General features: G+C 35.8%; 1 protein-coding gene across 1 annotated transcript in view; it reads right to left on the bottom strand.

Moving 5' to 3' along the window:
• The window catches only part of LOC145675785 (proteasome subunit alpha type-1-like), a 29,180-nt gene extending 10,008 nt beyond the window's left edge, over positions 1 to 19,172 (bottom strand). The window contains exons 1-4 of the mRNA XM_081746484.1: positions 19,046 to 19,172; positions 9,361 to 9,420; positions 8,088 to 8,278; positions 942 to 1,101 (exon numbers count right to left, since the gene is read on the bottom strand). Of these exons, the coding sequence (XP_081602610.1) occupies positions 942 to 1,101; positions 8,088 to 8,278; positions 9,361 to 9,420; positions 19,046 to 19,048 (414 nt within the window). The 5' untranslated portion in view covers positions 19,049 to 19,172. The remainder of the gene's footprint in view (positions 1 to 941; positions 1,102 to 8,087; positions 8,279 to 9,360; positions 9,421 to 19,045) is intronic.
• Positions 19,173 to 19,739: the final 567 nt, after the last annotated feature.

The following is a 19,739-nucleotide window of genomic DNA, read 5'->3' as shown; positions in this document are numbered from 1 at the left end:
TTTCTAAAAATTACGATGACTATTCAGGAAAAAAGTTAATGTGAAACACAAAACAAAAACTGATGGATGGCACAGAAACCACATATCTTACGCTATTTTCTGAAATACTAGCTAAAATGTCCGTTCTTCGCACAGGGAGAATAGGGATACGGGAAGTCTCCTCCCCTCCTCAGGTAAGCATTTCAATGAAAGTGTAGTAATAAAAGTCCGTAACGTCACTCTTTCTCACCCTCAACCCCAAATGAGACTAAACTTCAACTAAAACGACATCTGGATTGTCACTTTTCATTTCAGCTATCCTGAAAACTAAGGACTGGACACTGATATCGTACATTGATTATTTTTACATGCTAATCCTTACCACATTCACCCTTCCTATGCCGATGGGCAATGAACTTCAACGACAACGGCAGTGTCCAGTGGCGTATTTAGGGGGTCCGGGCTTAAGCCCCCCCCAAATCTTACTTACTATAGTAAAGTGTATGAAATATATTGCAGAATTTTAACATTTTCAGGCAAAGCCCCCTCCCCCAAAGTTAGCATAGCCTTCCCCCCGAAACAAAATCGTAAATACGCCACTGGCAGTGTCACTATTCATCTAAGTGACTCCGAAAACTATGGATAATATTGGATGTTGTGTAAAGAAAGTGTTTCTATATGAAGAAAGAAAAAAAAAAAAAAAAAAAAAAAAAAAACGAACGAAAGGTAGACAACTTAATACATGTTACTTTTAGGAGATGTATTTCTAGAAAAAAGGACACCAAAGGCTTATTAAGTATGTCGAAATGATCGCAGCCTAATATGTAAAAAGAAAGAATACAGCAAGGTACGTAAACTCTATTCCTTTTACTATACTCATATGCGTATTATACAAAATGAAAACTTTTAATTTTTTATACAATGAAAAGCTTTACCATGAATGGGTCGATGTGTATACTTACATCGTAGCCAGCTACAAGAAAACCGACGCCAAAGGGTCGTCGGTCATACCGTTGCGTGGATATCTGCATCTTATTGCCTAACATACCTATGAGGCGAGATACTGGTATCGGTGCGTCGTGAGAATATCTATAGTTCAGGCACTCAGTTCTCATGTACCGACTGCAAAAGACAAATATGTATATTAAAGCTTTTAAAGACAGATGTGGGCTGATCAGTACAACATGTTGAAAACAAAAGCTTACTTAAGAAAGTTTGTGTCTGACAGTTGCATGGAACATGTAGTGCATTTGAGGTATTGTTGCCAACTTAGCATTTTCGCAATACGTGACCTATCAGACTGTATTTATCACAGCAGGTGATCTTCCTTTTATTTACGAATATGAATTATCTAATTAACGCACTGGTATTTTTTTGCGATTGTCTACTCAACTTAAACAAATAACAGAGAAGCCACTTGAACAAAATCATATAAATTTGGAAACGTAAGGGAAAAGTGCGATACTACATTATTAACATTTGAATGGATAATGGTGTGATTTATTACCGCATATATTATTACCCACTAATGATGGTTTGTGATTTTAGTATTTTATACAAAGAGAGAAAGCATGTTATATCTGGTTACTTACCGGATGAAAAAGAAAATCAATACCATATACGTACTTACATTTTAAATTTTTAAATTTCAAATCATTACATGTTTCAGTAATGATTGGATATTATAAAAGTATTATCAAACCATTTACACGGCATGAACTTTGAGCACATACACATACACACACAAAAGTTCGTATCTCAGTATAGTTTATTTAATTATGAAAAGTTTCTTTTAATAATACATTTTTGAAATGGGCGAGATAAGGCATCATCGCTCCGCTTACTACTGGGATTAGTGTTCTGATACGTGATGAAAGTAGTACTATAACTATTTCATCAACATTCATATGCAACGTATCGTGTTGGTCTTGGAAATCATAAGCATGGAGGTTAATTTTTCAATGTAGTGGGTGTTAAAAAGATGGCACAACTGCTTAAGTTGAAATAAATTTTTATGTATTTTATATAAAATATACGAGTACATAATGTTGTGTTTTTAGTGTTGTTAGTTCGGTAATGTTTAGTTCTGATGTATGGTTCATAAATAGTAGGTTACCTGTTGTGAGAATGCTTATCATTCTATAACAGGAAATGTGACACGGTGTACTATTGTTTCCAAATATTAACAATAGTACTAACATGCAAATACCGGCAACAGTGCGGACAATGACCTTAATTGGCGAGAAACAGCTCTAAGAATACTGCGGTGATTGAAGAGCAATTCTCCGCTTCGTTTTATTTACAGCACGTGCAGCTATTTGTCAGACTCCAGCTTTCCCTAACCCCAATTTGAAGTATAGGAAAATCGCATCAAACTAAAATATACATCGACATTATACTATTTTGCTAGGTATTCACTGATTTAGATGTATCTTCCTGCGATAAACTTTATCACAGGAAAAAAACAAAGGGCTCCACTTAGGATGTTAGAATTGCAATGTTGGAGAATTGTCACTTAGGATGTTAGAATTGCAATGTTGGAGAATTGTCCAGCAACACGGTGCAATCTGTACGAGTGAATAACACCGTAACAATGACTAAAAGGATTAAGAACGATAAGTCAGTGATGAACACACACTGAAGCACGTTGAAGGCGGTGCATTTCTTGAATTTTCTGTCTCCCTTCGTTGGAATAAGAAGCCTGTCACTTGACGGTAAAAGTACATTAAAAATAACAGTACAGTTAAATGGGAATTTATATGAAACTGGAATCTACTCTGAAGAAAAATATAATTTTATTTACTTATTGAAACCACCCTCGTAAGAGTAACAAATGCGCACTTTTTCTTTATTTTAACTTTGCAGACTATGTAATTTCATTGATACAATCATATCTAAAAGCAAATTCTCTGTAATATTTCTGCTAAGAAAATATAAAAATTGGCTTTTTTTTTTTTTTTTTTTGAGAATTTTCTTAAGCTACGTTGTTTTTGAGACAGAATTTACTCTGCAAAGTATCACCCCTTCCAGATTAATCCAGAAAAATTACGTAACATTATAAATTTGCTAATAAACTATTGATTTATGGAATATAAATAAAATGGCTAAATGCAGAATTTTGCGTCTTTTATTTTTACTCTGCAGTGAACTATCCTTATCTTTGGCGGTAAAAAGAAAATATGAAAATCCCGCTGGAAAATCTAATAAAAAAAATAAGGTTTAAAAAATTAGTTCGAGTACACTGAACGAAATGACTTCTACGTGCGTATACCGTGCATACATATGGGACCAGACTTTCAAAAATAAATTATTCGGCATGAACGTGCAAACCGGCTAAAATATAGAATTAGATTTTTTTTCACGATTACCACACTTTCTTCTCTCTTATCGTCGCCCAGAAATAAAAATAGAGAAATCCACTTCCAATATCAGATTAATATCAGTATTTAACGAGTTTGGTTTACCAAAATTCCTTTTTAATAGACTAGCAGCATACCTGTTCTTCGCACGGGGAGAATACGTTTCATTTTGGACATAAAGGGCTGAATTTGGATTTAAACGGCATCGAAAGTGTCACTGTTCATCTCAGCGACCCCAAAAACTATGGATTCGACATTAATATCGGTCATTTTCGATCATTATATATAATATCCCCCGTCCCCTAAGTTGCATCATCAAAGTGAAATGACAAAAAACGTTCTAGGCCCGAATCTCATCTGTTAAAAATTCGATCGAGATTCGTCGCGTGGTTCAAGAGTTATTAAGTCACAAAAACAAAGTGACTTCATTTTAATATATATATAGATTTAATCTGTATATTTAGGAGACAAAAAATCTTAAAGAACTACTTGATAGATCATCATTAATTCTGTCCAGGATGTAGAAGAGTTACGGATCGAGTTCGTTGGTGGAGATAATATTCAAACCGAAAATGGTATACATCAACCATTTCCGGTTTTTACTTGAATCAATATAAAGCAAAAATGCTAATACATTTCGAGAAGGGGATTCTTGAAAATAATTAAATGTCCTAAGAATACATTTCACTTTCATCCTTAACGGAAAACCAAAAGTTATAGAAATCCACTATAACTTCCAGATTCAATATTGATCTCCATAAAGCAAAAGCGATAAAAGATTACCCTATATTCAAATCGGAAGTGTAAGAGATCAACTATTTCCAGTTTTGACGTTGATTGCTACGAAGTAAAACGGTAATAGATAGCATGAAGTGGATTTTCTCAACCAATAAAGCATCCCAGAAATATGTTCCATCTAACCTCTTTACTAAAACGGAAAGTAGCAGATATGTACTACGACTTCTGCTTTTCATATGAGAAAATATAAAGCAATAGAAACCAAACTTCTTCAGGTACTGTACACACGGCACTACTACTTGTTACTCATGTACACTTTAAAATACAGCGTGTCCGGAATGGGACTGACAGTTTTTAAAAGTGTATAGTTTTAATATGGTCAGAGATACAGAAAAAAAAAAAAAAAAACATTTATATTGACGGAAAACTCAAAATGTTTTGTTCAGCAAATTTTCGTACTTGAACAACTACCAGTGACGGCGCTAGTATCGCCGATAAATAAAAATGGTGTTGGCAGTCGAAAAGGCGCAATGCGTGTAGTGGTTTGCAAACAAAAAGTGTTGTCTAAGTTCAATGAAACTTTCGACGTGTTTACCATAAGGATCCTCCATCACGCAACAGTATCCAGGCGTGGAAGGATCAATTTTTATCAACGGGGAGTGTAGTGAAACAACACAGTGGTGGTAAATCGCGTGTTTCAGAAGAAAATGTGGAAACAATAAGAGATGTTTCTCACGTAGCCGAGGAAGTCAATTCGCGCAGCGGGCAGGCAATTCGCAATTCCAAAGTCAACAGTGCACGACGTGGTACACAAACGATTACGTTTGCGCATGTATAAAGTGCAATTGTTGCAAGAAATTAAGCCCAATGATAAGTCACAGACAGCAGCATTTGCTACTGAAATTCTGGACAGGATTGATTATGACCATAATTTGCTATTGAACATTGTTTTCTCTGATGAGGCAACTTTTCACTTGTCTGGCTATGTTAACCGGCACAATGTTAGGATATGGGAATCTGAGAATTAGCATGCATACATAGAACATTCTATAGAGCGTCCCACCCTTAGTTTGCAGTACAGGAGTAAATGGCAATGCTTTTCCTTATGCCCATTGTTGCCAAACTTAGCCTGAATTTTAGAAATAGTTTCTTTTACTAGGTATGAATAAATTATTGTAGAATATTGTATTCTCTATCAAATAATCTGTATTTCTCACATCAAGAAGAATTTTCAAGTATTGAAATAAATTGAAAGAGTGAAATCTTGCTGATGGCAAATTCTAACGTCGCGTTAAATATATCACGTCATAAGTTAGGAACTCTAAGACATACAACGATGAAAATTATACAGCTATTAATACCATATTTGGTGCCAATGTTGGAAAAATTTGCATTCAAAAAAACTTTTTAAATTTTAAAATAAAAAATAAAATGTACGAGAAAGTGTATATACTATTCCAATGCAATATCTAAAAAGTTGACTAGTGAGAAACTTTTTTATTTTTCAAGTTAGATGGGGGTGCAAAGCGAGAAAAATATTGAGAAAAGATTGAAATTAATTTTAAAACAATTCGCAGGTCAATATCTTTCTTTATTTAGGTTTTATGACTTTTAGTGTTAAGCATCAACTTTCCAAAGCGCGCGCATCTGACCAGAAGAAAAACAGTGATAAATCTTGCCGATGATATTTTCCTTATAATGTTTGTTTTAAAGTTACTGATGTAGAGTATTGTGCTATAACGATGAGTGTTTACTGTTGACGGTATGCGAGCACGAATCTACTGCTTAACGGAAGCATATTCGCAAAATCGAATCCTGGACCTCAACTACGATAAACATTGCGTCAACTCCACTCAATCTTACGTTCCACTACTTACTTCGCTCGTTTTCCTTGAGTTGCACGCACACACACATACATACACACACACACACACATATATATATATATATATATATATATATATATATAATATGACCAATATTTATTAATAATAAGTCTCCTCATTCCTGTGAAAAAGTTATTAGTTTTGTAATTGATTCATTTATAGTAGTCCTTAATGCTGTTTCAGATGCTGACAATTTTGACAATAAAAGTTGGTTTCGTTTGCAATTCCACTTCTCTTATTTACTTTGAATACATATGAAAATGACAAAAGCGTTCATAACAAATAACTTTATGAGCTCACAAAGCAGAATGAAAGGCCTCTTTATTCTCCCCCTCCCCCCCAATGCTTCTTTAAGAAGCAGGGTTTGATAATTTTGTTTGGTTTTGTTTCCTCGCCCAACGATCTGTATCTTTTTGGCTGTCACTATACGTGATTTAAAGTCACAACTTGCGCGTTTGTTTAGAACGGACATAATGGGGTTTCTTCTTCTGTTTCCAGACTGACATTGTGTGTCTGAGGTGTCAGAAGTGAGTATAGAAACTAGGGAGGTTCAGTTCCTATTCACCATTGCATTTGTCATAATCATCATCATCATCATATTTTATTGGCAGACCACTTGCTGCAACTCAGAAGCTTCCACGATCCACGGTCTTCGGTTAACCTCTTCGTCTTCACGTATGTTTTTTCTATTTTGATATCGTCCAGTAATTGTAGTCTCTTTTCGTCCCCTCCCTCTTTTTCCTGCCACCATACCCTCTAGCATGTCCTTCATGATACAGTCTTAAAACATCGGAAGTGGGGAGAAGCCGCCTTCACAAAATAGTTTATGATGTAACTTGTTTGACAAACGGAATTGGATTAGCGGATATTTTGCTTACACAGACGAATGAGCGTTCTCGTACGTCACATTTTCTCGTCACTTATCACTATCACCCTACTCCAGTTTTCACTCTTATCCAAATTCAGTAGCAGTATCTTACCCATTGCTATTCCTTAGTTTGCCGCACAATCGGTACAGGAAATTTGTGTGTGGAACTGTTTAGCCTGCCATTTATTTCAATCATATGTTTTCTATTCGTTTCATATGTTCTCTCGATTCGTTTCATATGTTCTTTCGTATTGCTTCCATCAAAATTTTATTGCATCGATTTATAAACCATCATTAAAAAAAAAAAAAAAAAAAACTTCTAACACACAATTGTTAGACTGTTATTTCGTACCATCCAATTCGCCGTTCTAAATGAATTTGCGCGATTGGAATGACAAAAGAGTTGAAAATATATGAATTTAAGAAGGATTTATTTATAGACTCATCATTCTTTCTGTCTTTCTTGTTCTTTCTTCGAAAGAAAACATACGGCGGAAGAAACGTGGCAACAGCGCGCTCCATTTACTCTGTACTGCAATCTAAGAGTGGGACGCTCTATAGAGACAATGCCAAACTGAATGTTTGGTGTGCTTTAACACATAATGCAGTTATAGGCCCCTTCTTTCTCATAGTGCAAACCATAACATGAAATGTTTTCTTAGACATGCTTCAACACTTTGCTGTTCCCCAGTTACATTTGCAACCCCAAGTGATATTCCAATTGGATGGTGCCCCGCCACATGAGCCTACAAGTGAGGGAGTACCTTGATACTGAATTTCCTGGCCGTTGGATAGGCCGTGATAAGCCAATTAGGTGGCCTCCACGCTCTCGTGATGTTGCCCCCCTGGACTTCTTCCTGTTGGAGTATGTGAAAGACCTTGTGTATTCTGGTGAAAAGGTGCGTAACCTTAAAGAACCGAAGAACCGTATTAGGAATGCGACTGCTTCAGTAACACCTCAGATGTTACAGAATACATGGAGGAGATTGAGTTCTGGCTAGATATTGTAAGAGTTACACTGAGTTAGAATGACTTGTAAGTAATAGCATTCTTGAATTCTCCTTAAAATATTTTTTTCCCCTCCGTATCTCTGACCATATTAAAATTATACACTTTTAAAAACCGCCAATCACATTCCGGACACCCTGAAAAAGGTCTAGAAAGGATGGCTATATGCATTACATCATAAAACGGGAAAAGGAAATGAACAGAAGAGTAAATATTCTACATAGAAATCCTTTGATTCACTATACGAACCTGAGAATTCGACCATCAGCTGTAAGTCCAGAGATCGAAATCCCCATATGGTCATCAATGGGCATTATTTTCTTCTGATACGCTGAGAGCTCAGACGACGCTCTCTTCAGAGCTATGAGCACCGCATGAGTCTTATTTTTCAGACCTACAGTGGCTGAACCCAACTTCACTGCTTCCATAGCGTACTCCACCTACAAAACAAAGCAGAAGCAACTTCATGTATCTTATATATATATAACAACTTGTCAAATATTATTTTATCTATACAAATGAAAATGAAAGTAACTATGTTTGTAACTTCATACCTCTCGAACCACCGGACCGACCTCGATCAAATTTTCAACATAGATGAGGTTCGGACTTGGGATGGTTTTGTATCATTTCACTTTGACGGTGCAGCTTAGAAGAGGGAGCTTAGAGAAGGAGGACGGCGCAGCTTAAAAGTGATCGAAAATGACCACTGCGGGGCCATGAAGCTAGCAATTAATTTGAACTGACATGTATAGTTATTAATTTGTTCTTGAGAAATCATAAAGTCCTGTGAATGTATATTGATTTGGGCTTACTAGTATAGCATCATTAAGATATATTTTATCAGTGATAACCAATAACCATAGTTTTATTTTAGGCTATTATTTCATTTTCGCTGATTTTGGCTATATACAAAAAACTTTAATCAGAACAATCATATCTTATTTCTCATTTTTTGTGATTCGCATTTCGGTGGTCTCTGACACTCGTCACTGACGTCTAATATTTGCTAAACTGGACGCATTTTTAAGGTTTCTCCTTCCGCAGAGGAAGGAATCACCCAGAGCCACCAAATATTACACGCAGATACATCTTCCACCAATCTAATCGCAATATCAAAACGTTTTCTCGGGGTACGTCAAATTTAAAAGTTATGCCTATGTACAGTGTACCATATTCTCTGTGAAGCAACCAACTCAAACGTTTTGCTGTGTTGCAGGTTGTATAGCTTTCAGATCTTTCAATTCTTTGCGATAATCTTATTCTTCGCACCTAATTCTTAATAAAGATGGACAAATTTTCCGTTTTATATTACTAGTTAACAACGCACATCTATTTTACTTCTTCTGCTCTTCAGCTACAACACTAAATTGGCTCATTTAGCATTTTTCCTTTAATATATAGGACTATATAATTTCTTGTTTGCTGGATGATTCGTACAAAAATTACTGACCAAAAAGCAACTTAACTGTTGCGAATTTTTGGTAACTGTGGACGTACAACTGTAGTAGCAATAACTTACCTGGTGTAATCGTCCCTGGGGACTCCACACGGTGACATCGCTATCATACTGATTTCGGAACTGAAATGAAAAAAAAAAAAAAAAAATCATTAGGTCAGATACGTAATGTATGCTAATAACTGAATAAAAAGTATACACCTTCAGAAGACAAAGATGAAAAACGAATAAAAACGAACGGAACAATATGTTCAACTTCCGTGTTTTACGTGTGAGTGATCAAGAAGTACGGGGCACCGTAGTCAAGTGGTTAGAGCGTGGTCCCAGGTTCGATTCCCAGCCGGTGCTTCCCAATTTTCGGTGTCCACCCAGCGTCGTGAGGCAAACTGGGGAGTCACGTGAATAAAAGACGTGACGGTCTAGAAAGCTCCTGATACGCCCCCTTAGTGACAGGGAGACACAGCGCGCTGATAACGTCCTCATTTCTAGGCTGAACGTAGTTCAACAGGTCGCTTACAGATGGCGTTGAAGCGGCTCAGACCCCCACATGGACTGTTAGACCAAGTGCTTTCATTTCTTTTGGTGATCAATATGTTTGTAGTATCTTTGTTCGTAAGCACATGCTTCTATTTACGGAGTCCAATATTTAATGTGCTATTAACGGAACTACTCGGTGTTAACTGATACTTTTCTCAACAGCCACAAGCAGCTTTTCTCACGTCTTAAAATTCTATCCTGCATTAAAAGAAAATGAACTAAACGTGTTTGTCATTTGTCTATGTCAGCGTATCCCAACCTTTTTCAACTTGCGGCACACTACAGGTGTAACGTGAATTCTCGCGGCACACTTATAGAATTATTATTATTATTTGTAAATATAAAATACCGTAGCATTTTTTTCTGTGATTACTGATATCTTTCTCACGGAGAACAAAGTTTGATCACTGGTATTTCCCCGCAGGGACGTACGCAGGAATTTATTTTGGGAGGGGTCCAAAGCTTTTCGGGGGTCCGAACACAATTTCAGGCTAAATTATATGGTAAAATTGCCCCCAAAAATAGACTAAAATATTTAAAAAGTCCGGATTTCGGGGGGGTCCGGACCCCCAGGACCCACCCCCTGCGTACGTCCCTATTTCCCCGTAATAAATTATTATGCTTATTTTTCATTTTATTTTAAAAATAGAAAACAATTGCAATAAGATATAGGACTCAAGATTTTAAAAATACACTTCCTTTTTGGAAAACTATCCAACCTTTCACTACGAAGGAAGATCACTAAATAACGAACGAACAAATAAATATCTTGTACTTTTAAAACACACTGTAGGTAATTTGTATGCATGTTTGCTTTGCCGAAAGAATTGAATGATATTTTAAAATTTCAAGTTATAAAATTGTTTGCAACGATTAAGAAGCAATAGTGGTCATACCAATGAAAAAAATACTTTTTTTTAATACAGTGTAAAAATCAGTATGAAAGACAGTATGAAAAGTAACACAATATGAAACTTAAAACTGTAGATTCACAGTATGTAAGACGAAACGAAAGAAACCCAAGAAAACCCGATGTTGTCACGATGTTGTCAATCACCAACTCATGTGGCCAGGGATCGTGAATTTCATCCCGCGCTCCCACACGCAAATCAGAAGGCACTAAATTAACCTTTATTGTGTTTTTGTCCTGTAGCAAAAGAAAAAAATGTCAAATATTCTGAAAAGCACTACAGTGAAACCTCCCTTAACGGACACCTCTATAATACGGACAGATTTTTTTGTCCCGGCAAAAATATATGTTCTCTTACGGAACAAAACCCTCCCTTTTACGGACACTCTCAGATACGGACGCGGACAGTCCTTTTTTACCCCCAAACGTCTCAATAACCTCTTCATAACGGACAGGAATTATTCTTGGTTCTGCGATATATGACAGTAGAGAGAAAAGTCTTTTCTCCACAAGTGTATCTATCATCAAACAGAACAACTTCAAGCTGAACTTGAAATGCTTCCTTTTTTCTGACCGGAATAAACTGCTTTCTGGTGGAAATCCTAGAAAATCTTCAATAAGCACTAACACTCATGCTGCATTAGTCGTATGGTCAAGAATTCTATGCGGATCTTTCCTTCCCTAACAAATTTAGTGCTTTTTCCTCTGGGCCTTGCATCTTTCCCGACAATTTCATAGATAACAAAAGAAACATTGTTTATTTTGCGATAACATTTTTCAACGAGCAATGTTTTCTCTCTTACTTTTTTGGAAAAGATTTTTTTTTCTTTTGTACAAATTGGTGCCTCAAGCAGTTGAACAATTAAAGAAATTTGCCATTAATCGCGGTGAAATAGAAGTTCTCCAATTGATCCAACAGTTGCAAGCAAATTTCGAACAGAAACTAGTGTCCATAGGATGCACACAGCAGAGAACTACTGCAGACTTTTCCCCAAGAAATTTTGTGAGTTTCTTCTCCACATTTTCAGTATTTAATAATAATATTGCATACTTTTTAAAGCTATTTTTACTTTTAATATAGGCGGTAAGTGAATTAATGGATTTTTTACAGGGTGATGACATGTCCTTAAGAAACTTACCATACACGCATTATCATTTGCAGTATACGAACATATTAATACATTCCCCAACAATAATATTATTTAACAGAAATGAATTTCTCCTTCATCCGTCCCAGTAATTCAAATACGTACTAAATAGAGTATTTTCATATTGAATTTTACGTATTTACGTTCATACATAATGTATTTACTGTATATCACTGCATACAATTACCGTTGAAAAAATTTTTGTAACCTCTCTGTAACGGACAAAAATTCCCGTCCCATTGGTGTCCGTAATTCAGAGGTTTCACTGTAATATGTTTTAAGACTTGGAGGCTGAAATTATGTCCATTCACTGGGAAGGTTCTAGAACACAGATTCCCCTTTATAAAACTAATGAAATATATTTTAAGTACGTTGTTTTGGTTTATTCTTTTCTGTGTTCTTTCCTTCCAGTTTTTGGACTCTTTATCGTTGAAATATATCATTACCAACTAGTCATGCGTAGGTCTATTGTCTTATACATAAAGTAATAATGATTTCATTAAATATAATTTTAGATAAATGAAGTTCCTTTGTCATTTCTTTGATTTTACTTAAATTTGATCTTAGTTTGGTTTTTATTTTATTCGAAATTATATTGATTCGTATTCGTATTCGGAGTCGATGTTAAATTGTTTGCGGTAGACGTGGGTTGTGACTGTATTGTGAGAATTTGTCGAAGTATTTCATTAGGGATGGGCAAAACCGGTTTCAGTTTTCTCCAAAACCAGTTTTGGTGAAAACTGTTTTGGAAAACACAAAACTATTTCGGCGAAAACCGATTTCTGAAACTGAAAACCGGTTTTTGTGCCCACCACTAGTATTTATACACGTCAATATACGCTTTACACTTCGTGTGTTCTGTTACATTTTATTTAGTTTTATTATAGTTTCTTTAATTGTTCTATTTTTTGATTCATGTGTGTTTTGGTTTCATGGGTTTACAAAATGTTTCCTGAGTCATACAGTGTGGTATTCTTTGAAATTCTTTTGTTTGCAATGGGTATATTGTTTCGCATTATCTGATGTTATGGATAATTTTGTCTTTTAGGGCAAGTTGGGTGAATTATGACAGAATAAATTATTTGAAATTAATAACCAAAATTCCACGTGCATTGAAGGATTTCTTCTAATAACATATATTCTAAAATAACATACGCTTTGGGTCTTTCCTCCCACTATCATTTTATAATGTGATTATTGGAAGAAATCATTTTATGCAAGTGGTATTTTGGTTAGTTAATAGTTTGAAATTGTTTACTTTGTCGTAAGTCACGTAACTTGGCCTCTAGGTGGTGGTCCTGTGTTTAGGATAAGTTAAAGTTAATTTATTCCCTCTAAAAGTTAATTTACGTAATAATGAATGAAATGAATTTTTGAGTTTTACGTCCCACACTTATGCCGGTTAGGCTAAAGGAGACGGTGATAATGAGTAATGAGTGAAATGGTGGAATGAAGAAAGTGGGAGGAAACGGGAGAACCCCGAGAAAACCCACGCACGCGGTGTTTGTCCACCACAAAGTTCACTTGGCGGGGGCTGGGATCGAACCCGGGACTCCAAGCACCAGAGGTGAACGCTCTACCACTGAGTCACCGCGGCCCCTAATTTACGTAATACTGCAAGGATTAACTGTTTTAGTATTTTCTGAGTAGTGTGTAGTTTGAAACACTTAACGGTTGGAGCGAACTAAATAACAACAGGCTACGTAGTAATACAACGTTGAAAACAAGTTCATGTGTGTCTTATCCGGGACCACCATCTGCGGAACATTAGCCGAGTAGAGTAAGATAGGAATAAGTAGGATAGGGTCCGGGTAGCTTAGGGTTGGGAAAGTTTGAATCTATTTTATTAAAATTAACTTAGTAAAATAATTTCTTGTCTCTGCCTAAGGATACCAACTGGAGCGTGTCTGTACACCTGTAGCCATGTTCAGAGAACAAATGCTCGTTACGTTCCCAAAATTCAACCATGCAGCTACATTACGCAAAGTAGTTCCCTCCGCTCGTCAAACAGCTCCATGTTTATAACCGCTTAGGCATTACTCGAGCAGAAGGTTCTACCAAATTTTGACACATTTCTTATATTTTCAGGTTAGCTTAGAGCTTTAAATATCTTTTAGCAGTGCATGTACTAAATAAGGAGCTCCATTACTACTTGCAGATTGACTCCAGGAGGGCTCAGTAAACATAGTGTGGATATATGGTATAAAAATTACAAAGCATAAAATACGACCCAACTTGTGCTAGGTGGCCCAAAAAGGCATGAACGCCATCTAACCGAGTAAGGGCAGGAGCGCAGAAAAGGAGGCCCGAGCTATAGCGATAGCTTGTGCGGAGCAGGCGTACCAGCGACGGAGGGTATACGCATAAACAAAGAAAACACTTACACATACAATATTTTCACTATCACTCAAAATTCATTTCAATATACTGTGCACTGACAGTTATTACTTATATTTACACTCTCATTCCTTCACGAAAAATGTTTCACGTCGTATTTTACCTATAAAATTTCTATTTGGTAAAACCATCTGCACGAGTGAACCCACCGCTTATATAGAAAAGTAAACACAATTTCCGCTCTCCTTACGTCAAACACACAAATGAGCAAATTATCCATTTCTTCCTGGTAAATTTTCAAAATTTCGCTAGAAATGGACGAAACTATCCTTACGCAAAGACAAGAAAGTACACTCTATATTCTTAACAAAATAGGTCCAAACTCCCCTAACACTAAGTTAGACAAGTATTTACTTTGGCCATTTCATTCAATGAATAGCTCAATGAGCCGACTCGTAGCGAAGACAGAAAACAACATGTCCTGTGGGGCTCTAACCCGCCTTCACTCGCTCACGCTCGTTCGGCAATACAATGTGAACTAAATATTAAAATTTTATTCAGAAAGGAACCAACCTACCTAGTAACCTGTATACATGTATGGGCTAACAGGTAAGTTCTCAAAACCGAAACCGAAAGATCAGATCACTGAATCGAAGAACGGCAAGGTTCTAGATTACTGGTCCCCCTTCCCATTGAGCAGTAATAAAGACAGAAAACTACGTGCCCTGCGGGGCTCTAACCCGCCTTCACTCGCTAACGCTCGCTCGGCAATACTGTATAAGTTAAATGTATAAACTTTAGTACAGAAAGAAACCTACCCAGCTACTAATCTACATGGGGGACCAGTAATCTAGAACCTTCCCCCGAAGAACCGAAAAAAAAATGATGAAATGGCCAAAGTAAAGACCTACCCTAAGATAACCCGATCCGGCCTATTATACCCTTTTAAAGGGATCCTAACAATTTACGATTTTTAGTTTCGTAACTGTTACTACGCTTTTTGTAGAAAATCAGGAGCAGCACGGAACAAGTGCCTAAATGACTCCATATGAAATATGGATCTATTAGTGCTATTTTCAGGTAAACAGCTGTATCGTCCGATAAGTTTCAGGAAATTTACCGGATCAATTGGAGAATTTAAGTTTGTGAGGAAGAATGAGTGAAAGTCAGGTAAGGGGAATAGTAGGCGGAGGGACTATTTCGCGGAGAAGTGTACCTATTTTATTATACGAATCCATAGACTGTAAAATGCACAGAAAAATTTCGACAAGTCTTTAAATTGCCCATTTCATGTCGAGAACAGAACCCAACAAACCCCTGCGGGGCTTCTAACCCGTTCCTACTACTATTCATTATATTATGGATCCGTATAGTAGAACTACACGCCTAACAACGTAATCTAACGTAACGTAATGCAATCCAACCAAATATAACCGAGTGCAGTACATTTTGGTACCTTTTTCATTTTCAAATTGGGCTATACTATACATGAAGCTGTATCAGTTCCCGAAGGAGCAGGACGCTCATACTTTTAGGGATTATTCATTGAGTATGTACCAGGGTGGATTGATTTAAATCAGTCTGATTTAAATCAAGATTTAAATCACTTGATTTTTTAAATAAAAATCGTTGATTTAAATCAAATTCCGAAATAATTTAAAATGAAAATAAGTAAAGTCCTGTTTCTGTTCTGTTATTTCGATTATGGAAGATGATAATCATAAAACAATGAGACTCAAATGTACAGTATGTACAGCATAGTATGAAAACAAGTGTCATGCAGAGGATGATAGGGGAAATCCCGTTTTGAACGGGTAACAGGGCAATCCTGTTTTCTTCTCTTCGTAACATAGGGTTTATATTGTAAATCGTTAACTATTCCAACGGGGAAATCACCATCGACATTTAAGACGAAGATTCTTTTGTGTGCGCGTCTATATATTTGTTCCCAGATAATAGGGCGTATTTAGAAGTGTCCTATCCCCTCCCGATTTTTTTTTTTTTTCATTTTATAAATTTGGGCAAAATTTATGTATTTCGTACCGCAAGCTAGTTACAATTTCCTTTAAAATATGCCCCTGCCAAATATCAGTAACTTTGGGCAAAATTTATGTATCTCGTACCGCAAGCTAGTTACAATTTCCTTTAAAATATGCCCCTGCCAAATATCAGTAACTTTTGTGGGAAAAAAAGTGTCACTTTGATGCGCGTTGCTGTACTTTTTCCTTAACGCTAGGGTAAAGTCTCCATTATTCGATTAAAAAGGTACCAATAAAGCTTTTTACTTCGTTTTCTCGAAGGCATTGTAGAGCATGTTACATATGCTTTCACGCCTCTCTGCGTCAAGACATAGGATGTGTTGACGTCATAAATTTAAAAAATATATTTTCTGTTGTGCCTATTTTTATTATTTTTTGGCGGGCCTATATTTTGCATTCAGAAGACAAATTCTGCACACTCGTTCAGTTCATCCTTAGTATTTTTCAGATGATTTCAGATCTCTGCGTGAAAACAGGGGGGTCCAGAGGGGAAAAATGTAAAAAAAAAAAAAAAAAGATATTTTAAATAAAAATAGCTTTCTTCGCGATTTTCCCACCTAAAATGGACACATATGAATGGTACCATCTGAAAGGCTGTTCTATTCTCAAGAGAATGATGTACGAATTATGATCTTAGGATAAATAGGAATGTCTCAGGAAACTGTTACCTGAGATCCTGTTTATACGGGAATCTGGGGTATTTGGGGATATTATTTTTCGCGGGCTTACTTTTGCATCTAGAAATTTGAAATTTTGGACACTCATTTACTGCACCCCTTAGTATTTTTCAGATTTGTTTCAGATCTTTGCCTTTAAAGAGAGGCGGTACAGAGGGGTAAAAAGTAAAGAAAATGGGATATTTCTTAACAGAAAATCCCTTTTCTCGTGATTTTCCAGGCCCAGATAGCCTACACAATGGAGACATTTGAATGGTACCGTTTGAAACTCTGTTTTATTCTGAAGAGAATAATGTACAAATCATGATTCTAGAATAGAGATGCCTGAGGAAACTTTTATATTACATCCGGATCATCTAGGGTATTGTGGGGATGTTCTTAGCTCATTGTTAAATATTTTTCCCGCCCTTACTATTCAAGATAGAAGCTTGAAATTTTGTACACACATTTAGTACACCCTTAGTATTTCCCAGTTAATTTTGAGATCTGTGCGTTAACATAGGAGAGTCCAGAGGAGATCAAAATTTGAAAAAAAAAAAATAAGCAAAAATCCCGACTTCTCTCAAAATTTTCCGCTTCAGGGACAAGATAAGGAAAATGTGAATGTTATCGTTTTAAAGGCTGTTCTATTCTGAAAAGAAGGAGGTATGAACCATGATCCTAGGATAAATAGGAATGATGCTTGACTGAAAGTCTATAATTTACAAAAAAAAAAAAAAAAAAAAAAAAAAGCTATAATTTAAAATTGTTAAAAAAACATTGTTTGGGATTGATATAGGTTAAGGATTGGGGATTATTTAAAATTCAATCCCAATACTTTCACTTAAATGGCATAATTAACATTTAATACTAATTCCCAATGTTTTTTTTTTTTAATTCGCGACTTGTATTATACGAGGAGAAAGATTTGATTTAAATCAAAAAAATCGATTTAAATAAAAAAAATCATCAAAAATGATTTTTTTTAAAAAAAATCATGATTTTTTTCCACCCTGGTATGTACGAACTTACAAAGGGGGTAACAAAACGACTTTTATTTACTTATCGACTGACACGAAAATAAAAAAGAACATACCTGTACATTATATCTGCATGTGTAGTGCCCTTGTACTTTATCTATGACTATGTGTGTGGTGGAGAGGGGAATTTAACGCATATCTTGTGCACATGGATACTTCTTACTATTGCACTACTTAGAAAATTTATGGTATTTCATGTAGAAGTGGTAATAGAACACAGAAGAAACAGATTAGGGGGTTCTCATGTATACTATTACCTCAAATTGGTCCGGCGATACAGCAGTAATGCCCTATTTTCGGGTTAAATTCCAAAGTTGGGCGTCCGTTTCCAGCGAAATTTTTAAAATTTACAGGAAATATATGGATAATTTGATCGTTTGTGTGCTTGATAATATATAAGAGTCTCGAAAAATATGTTTATTTGTTATATATAAGCGGTTATAAACATGGGACTATATGGCGAGCGGAGGGAACTACTTGGCGCAAGGTAACCGAACAGTTGCATTGTGGGAAAGAAACTAGCATTTATGTTACCAACATGGCGAATGTACAAGGGCAATGAACTAGCAATTTTAACATTTGTGAAGGAATACATTGATAATGAGCAAAATCTTTTAAAAGTTTGTGAAGAGCACGGATTAATGAACCTAATAACAAATTGCAGAAAGTGTGGAAAGGAGATAACAGTGAAAAAACTTGACGAAAGGACGCCCAACTTCGGAATATATGCCCTATTTTCCACCGGCAGTATAATTCTCCACAGTGTACAGGACCTGTAGTTTATGTTTACAGATGCATTGTTACTAGTATGAAACCATGGCAAGTACTATTGAAACTCGTATCGAATGGCATTTAGTATCCTCGCTACCGCTCTGCCCTGACTCAGTTCGATAGCATTCGTGCTTTAAATGGCCACCTAGCAGACGTTAGTTAATGATTTATGCACAACACTTATTTATACTCGTCACAGTTACAAATAATTAACCATGATCGCTACCAAGTGATTTGGGGGAGAAACTAAATAATACCCGAAAAATGAATATCTACTCGGTTAAAATTTCAAAAATTGTGTAGAACATACCATAATTTAGAAAATTTGAAGTCTTTAAATTAACCTGTCAACCTCCCTCCAACAAAACTCCTTCGTAATCGTGACGATGTTCTTTTGTTCAGTTACGGAGTTCTGTTGTGAATCTGCATCTATTTCGCTCCGTACCTCGTCGCATTGCTATTCACTGTCACGGAAATCAAACATTGGGCTAACGGGCACTTTCCGTTATAGATTGCGTCAACGCAACGAAAATACGAAGCGGTATTAGGCGAAGCGGTAAAATAGGCATACGCGTAGCAGTTTCTCGTATTTATTGCATTTAGTTACTGTCCACAGAATTTTGTTAAAAATGTGATACGGAATTTTGGATACGATCTGTTCAGTATTATTAATCTATTGAAAATTTATTACGAAACAAACATACTCATGACATAAATGTATCAATCATGAATTCTGACTTAAAGTAGGCCTATGCAACTTCAATAAATTTCTTAATTTTTTCTTTCTTAGATCCCTTACTTGGGATACCCACATAATGTCGTTAGCACAAAAACTTAATAATGTTTTCTATGCCTTAAAAGTTATTTAATTTATATATATATATATATATATATATATATATATATATATATATATATATATATATATATATATATATATATATATATATATATATATATATATATATATATATATATATAGCTGTAGAAGCATTATTTTTGTA

The sequence above is a fragment of the Thermobia domestica genome, chromosome 18, assembly GCF_964235325.1.
Source record: "Thermobia domestica chromosome 18, izTheDome1.hap1.1, whole genome shotgun sequence".
NCBI classification, from domain to species: domain Eukaryota; kingdom Metazoa; phylum Arthropoda; class Insecta; order Zygentoma; family Lepismatidae; genus Thermobia; species Thermobia domestica.
This window is presented reverse-complemented; position numbering and strand designations above follow the sequence as displayed.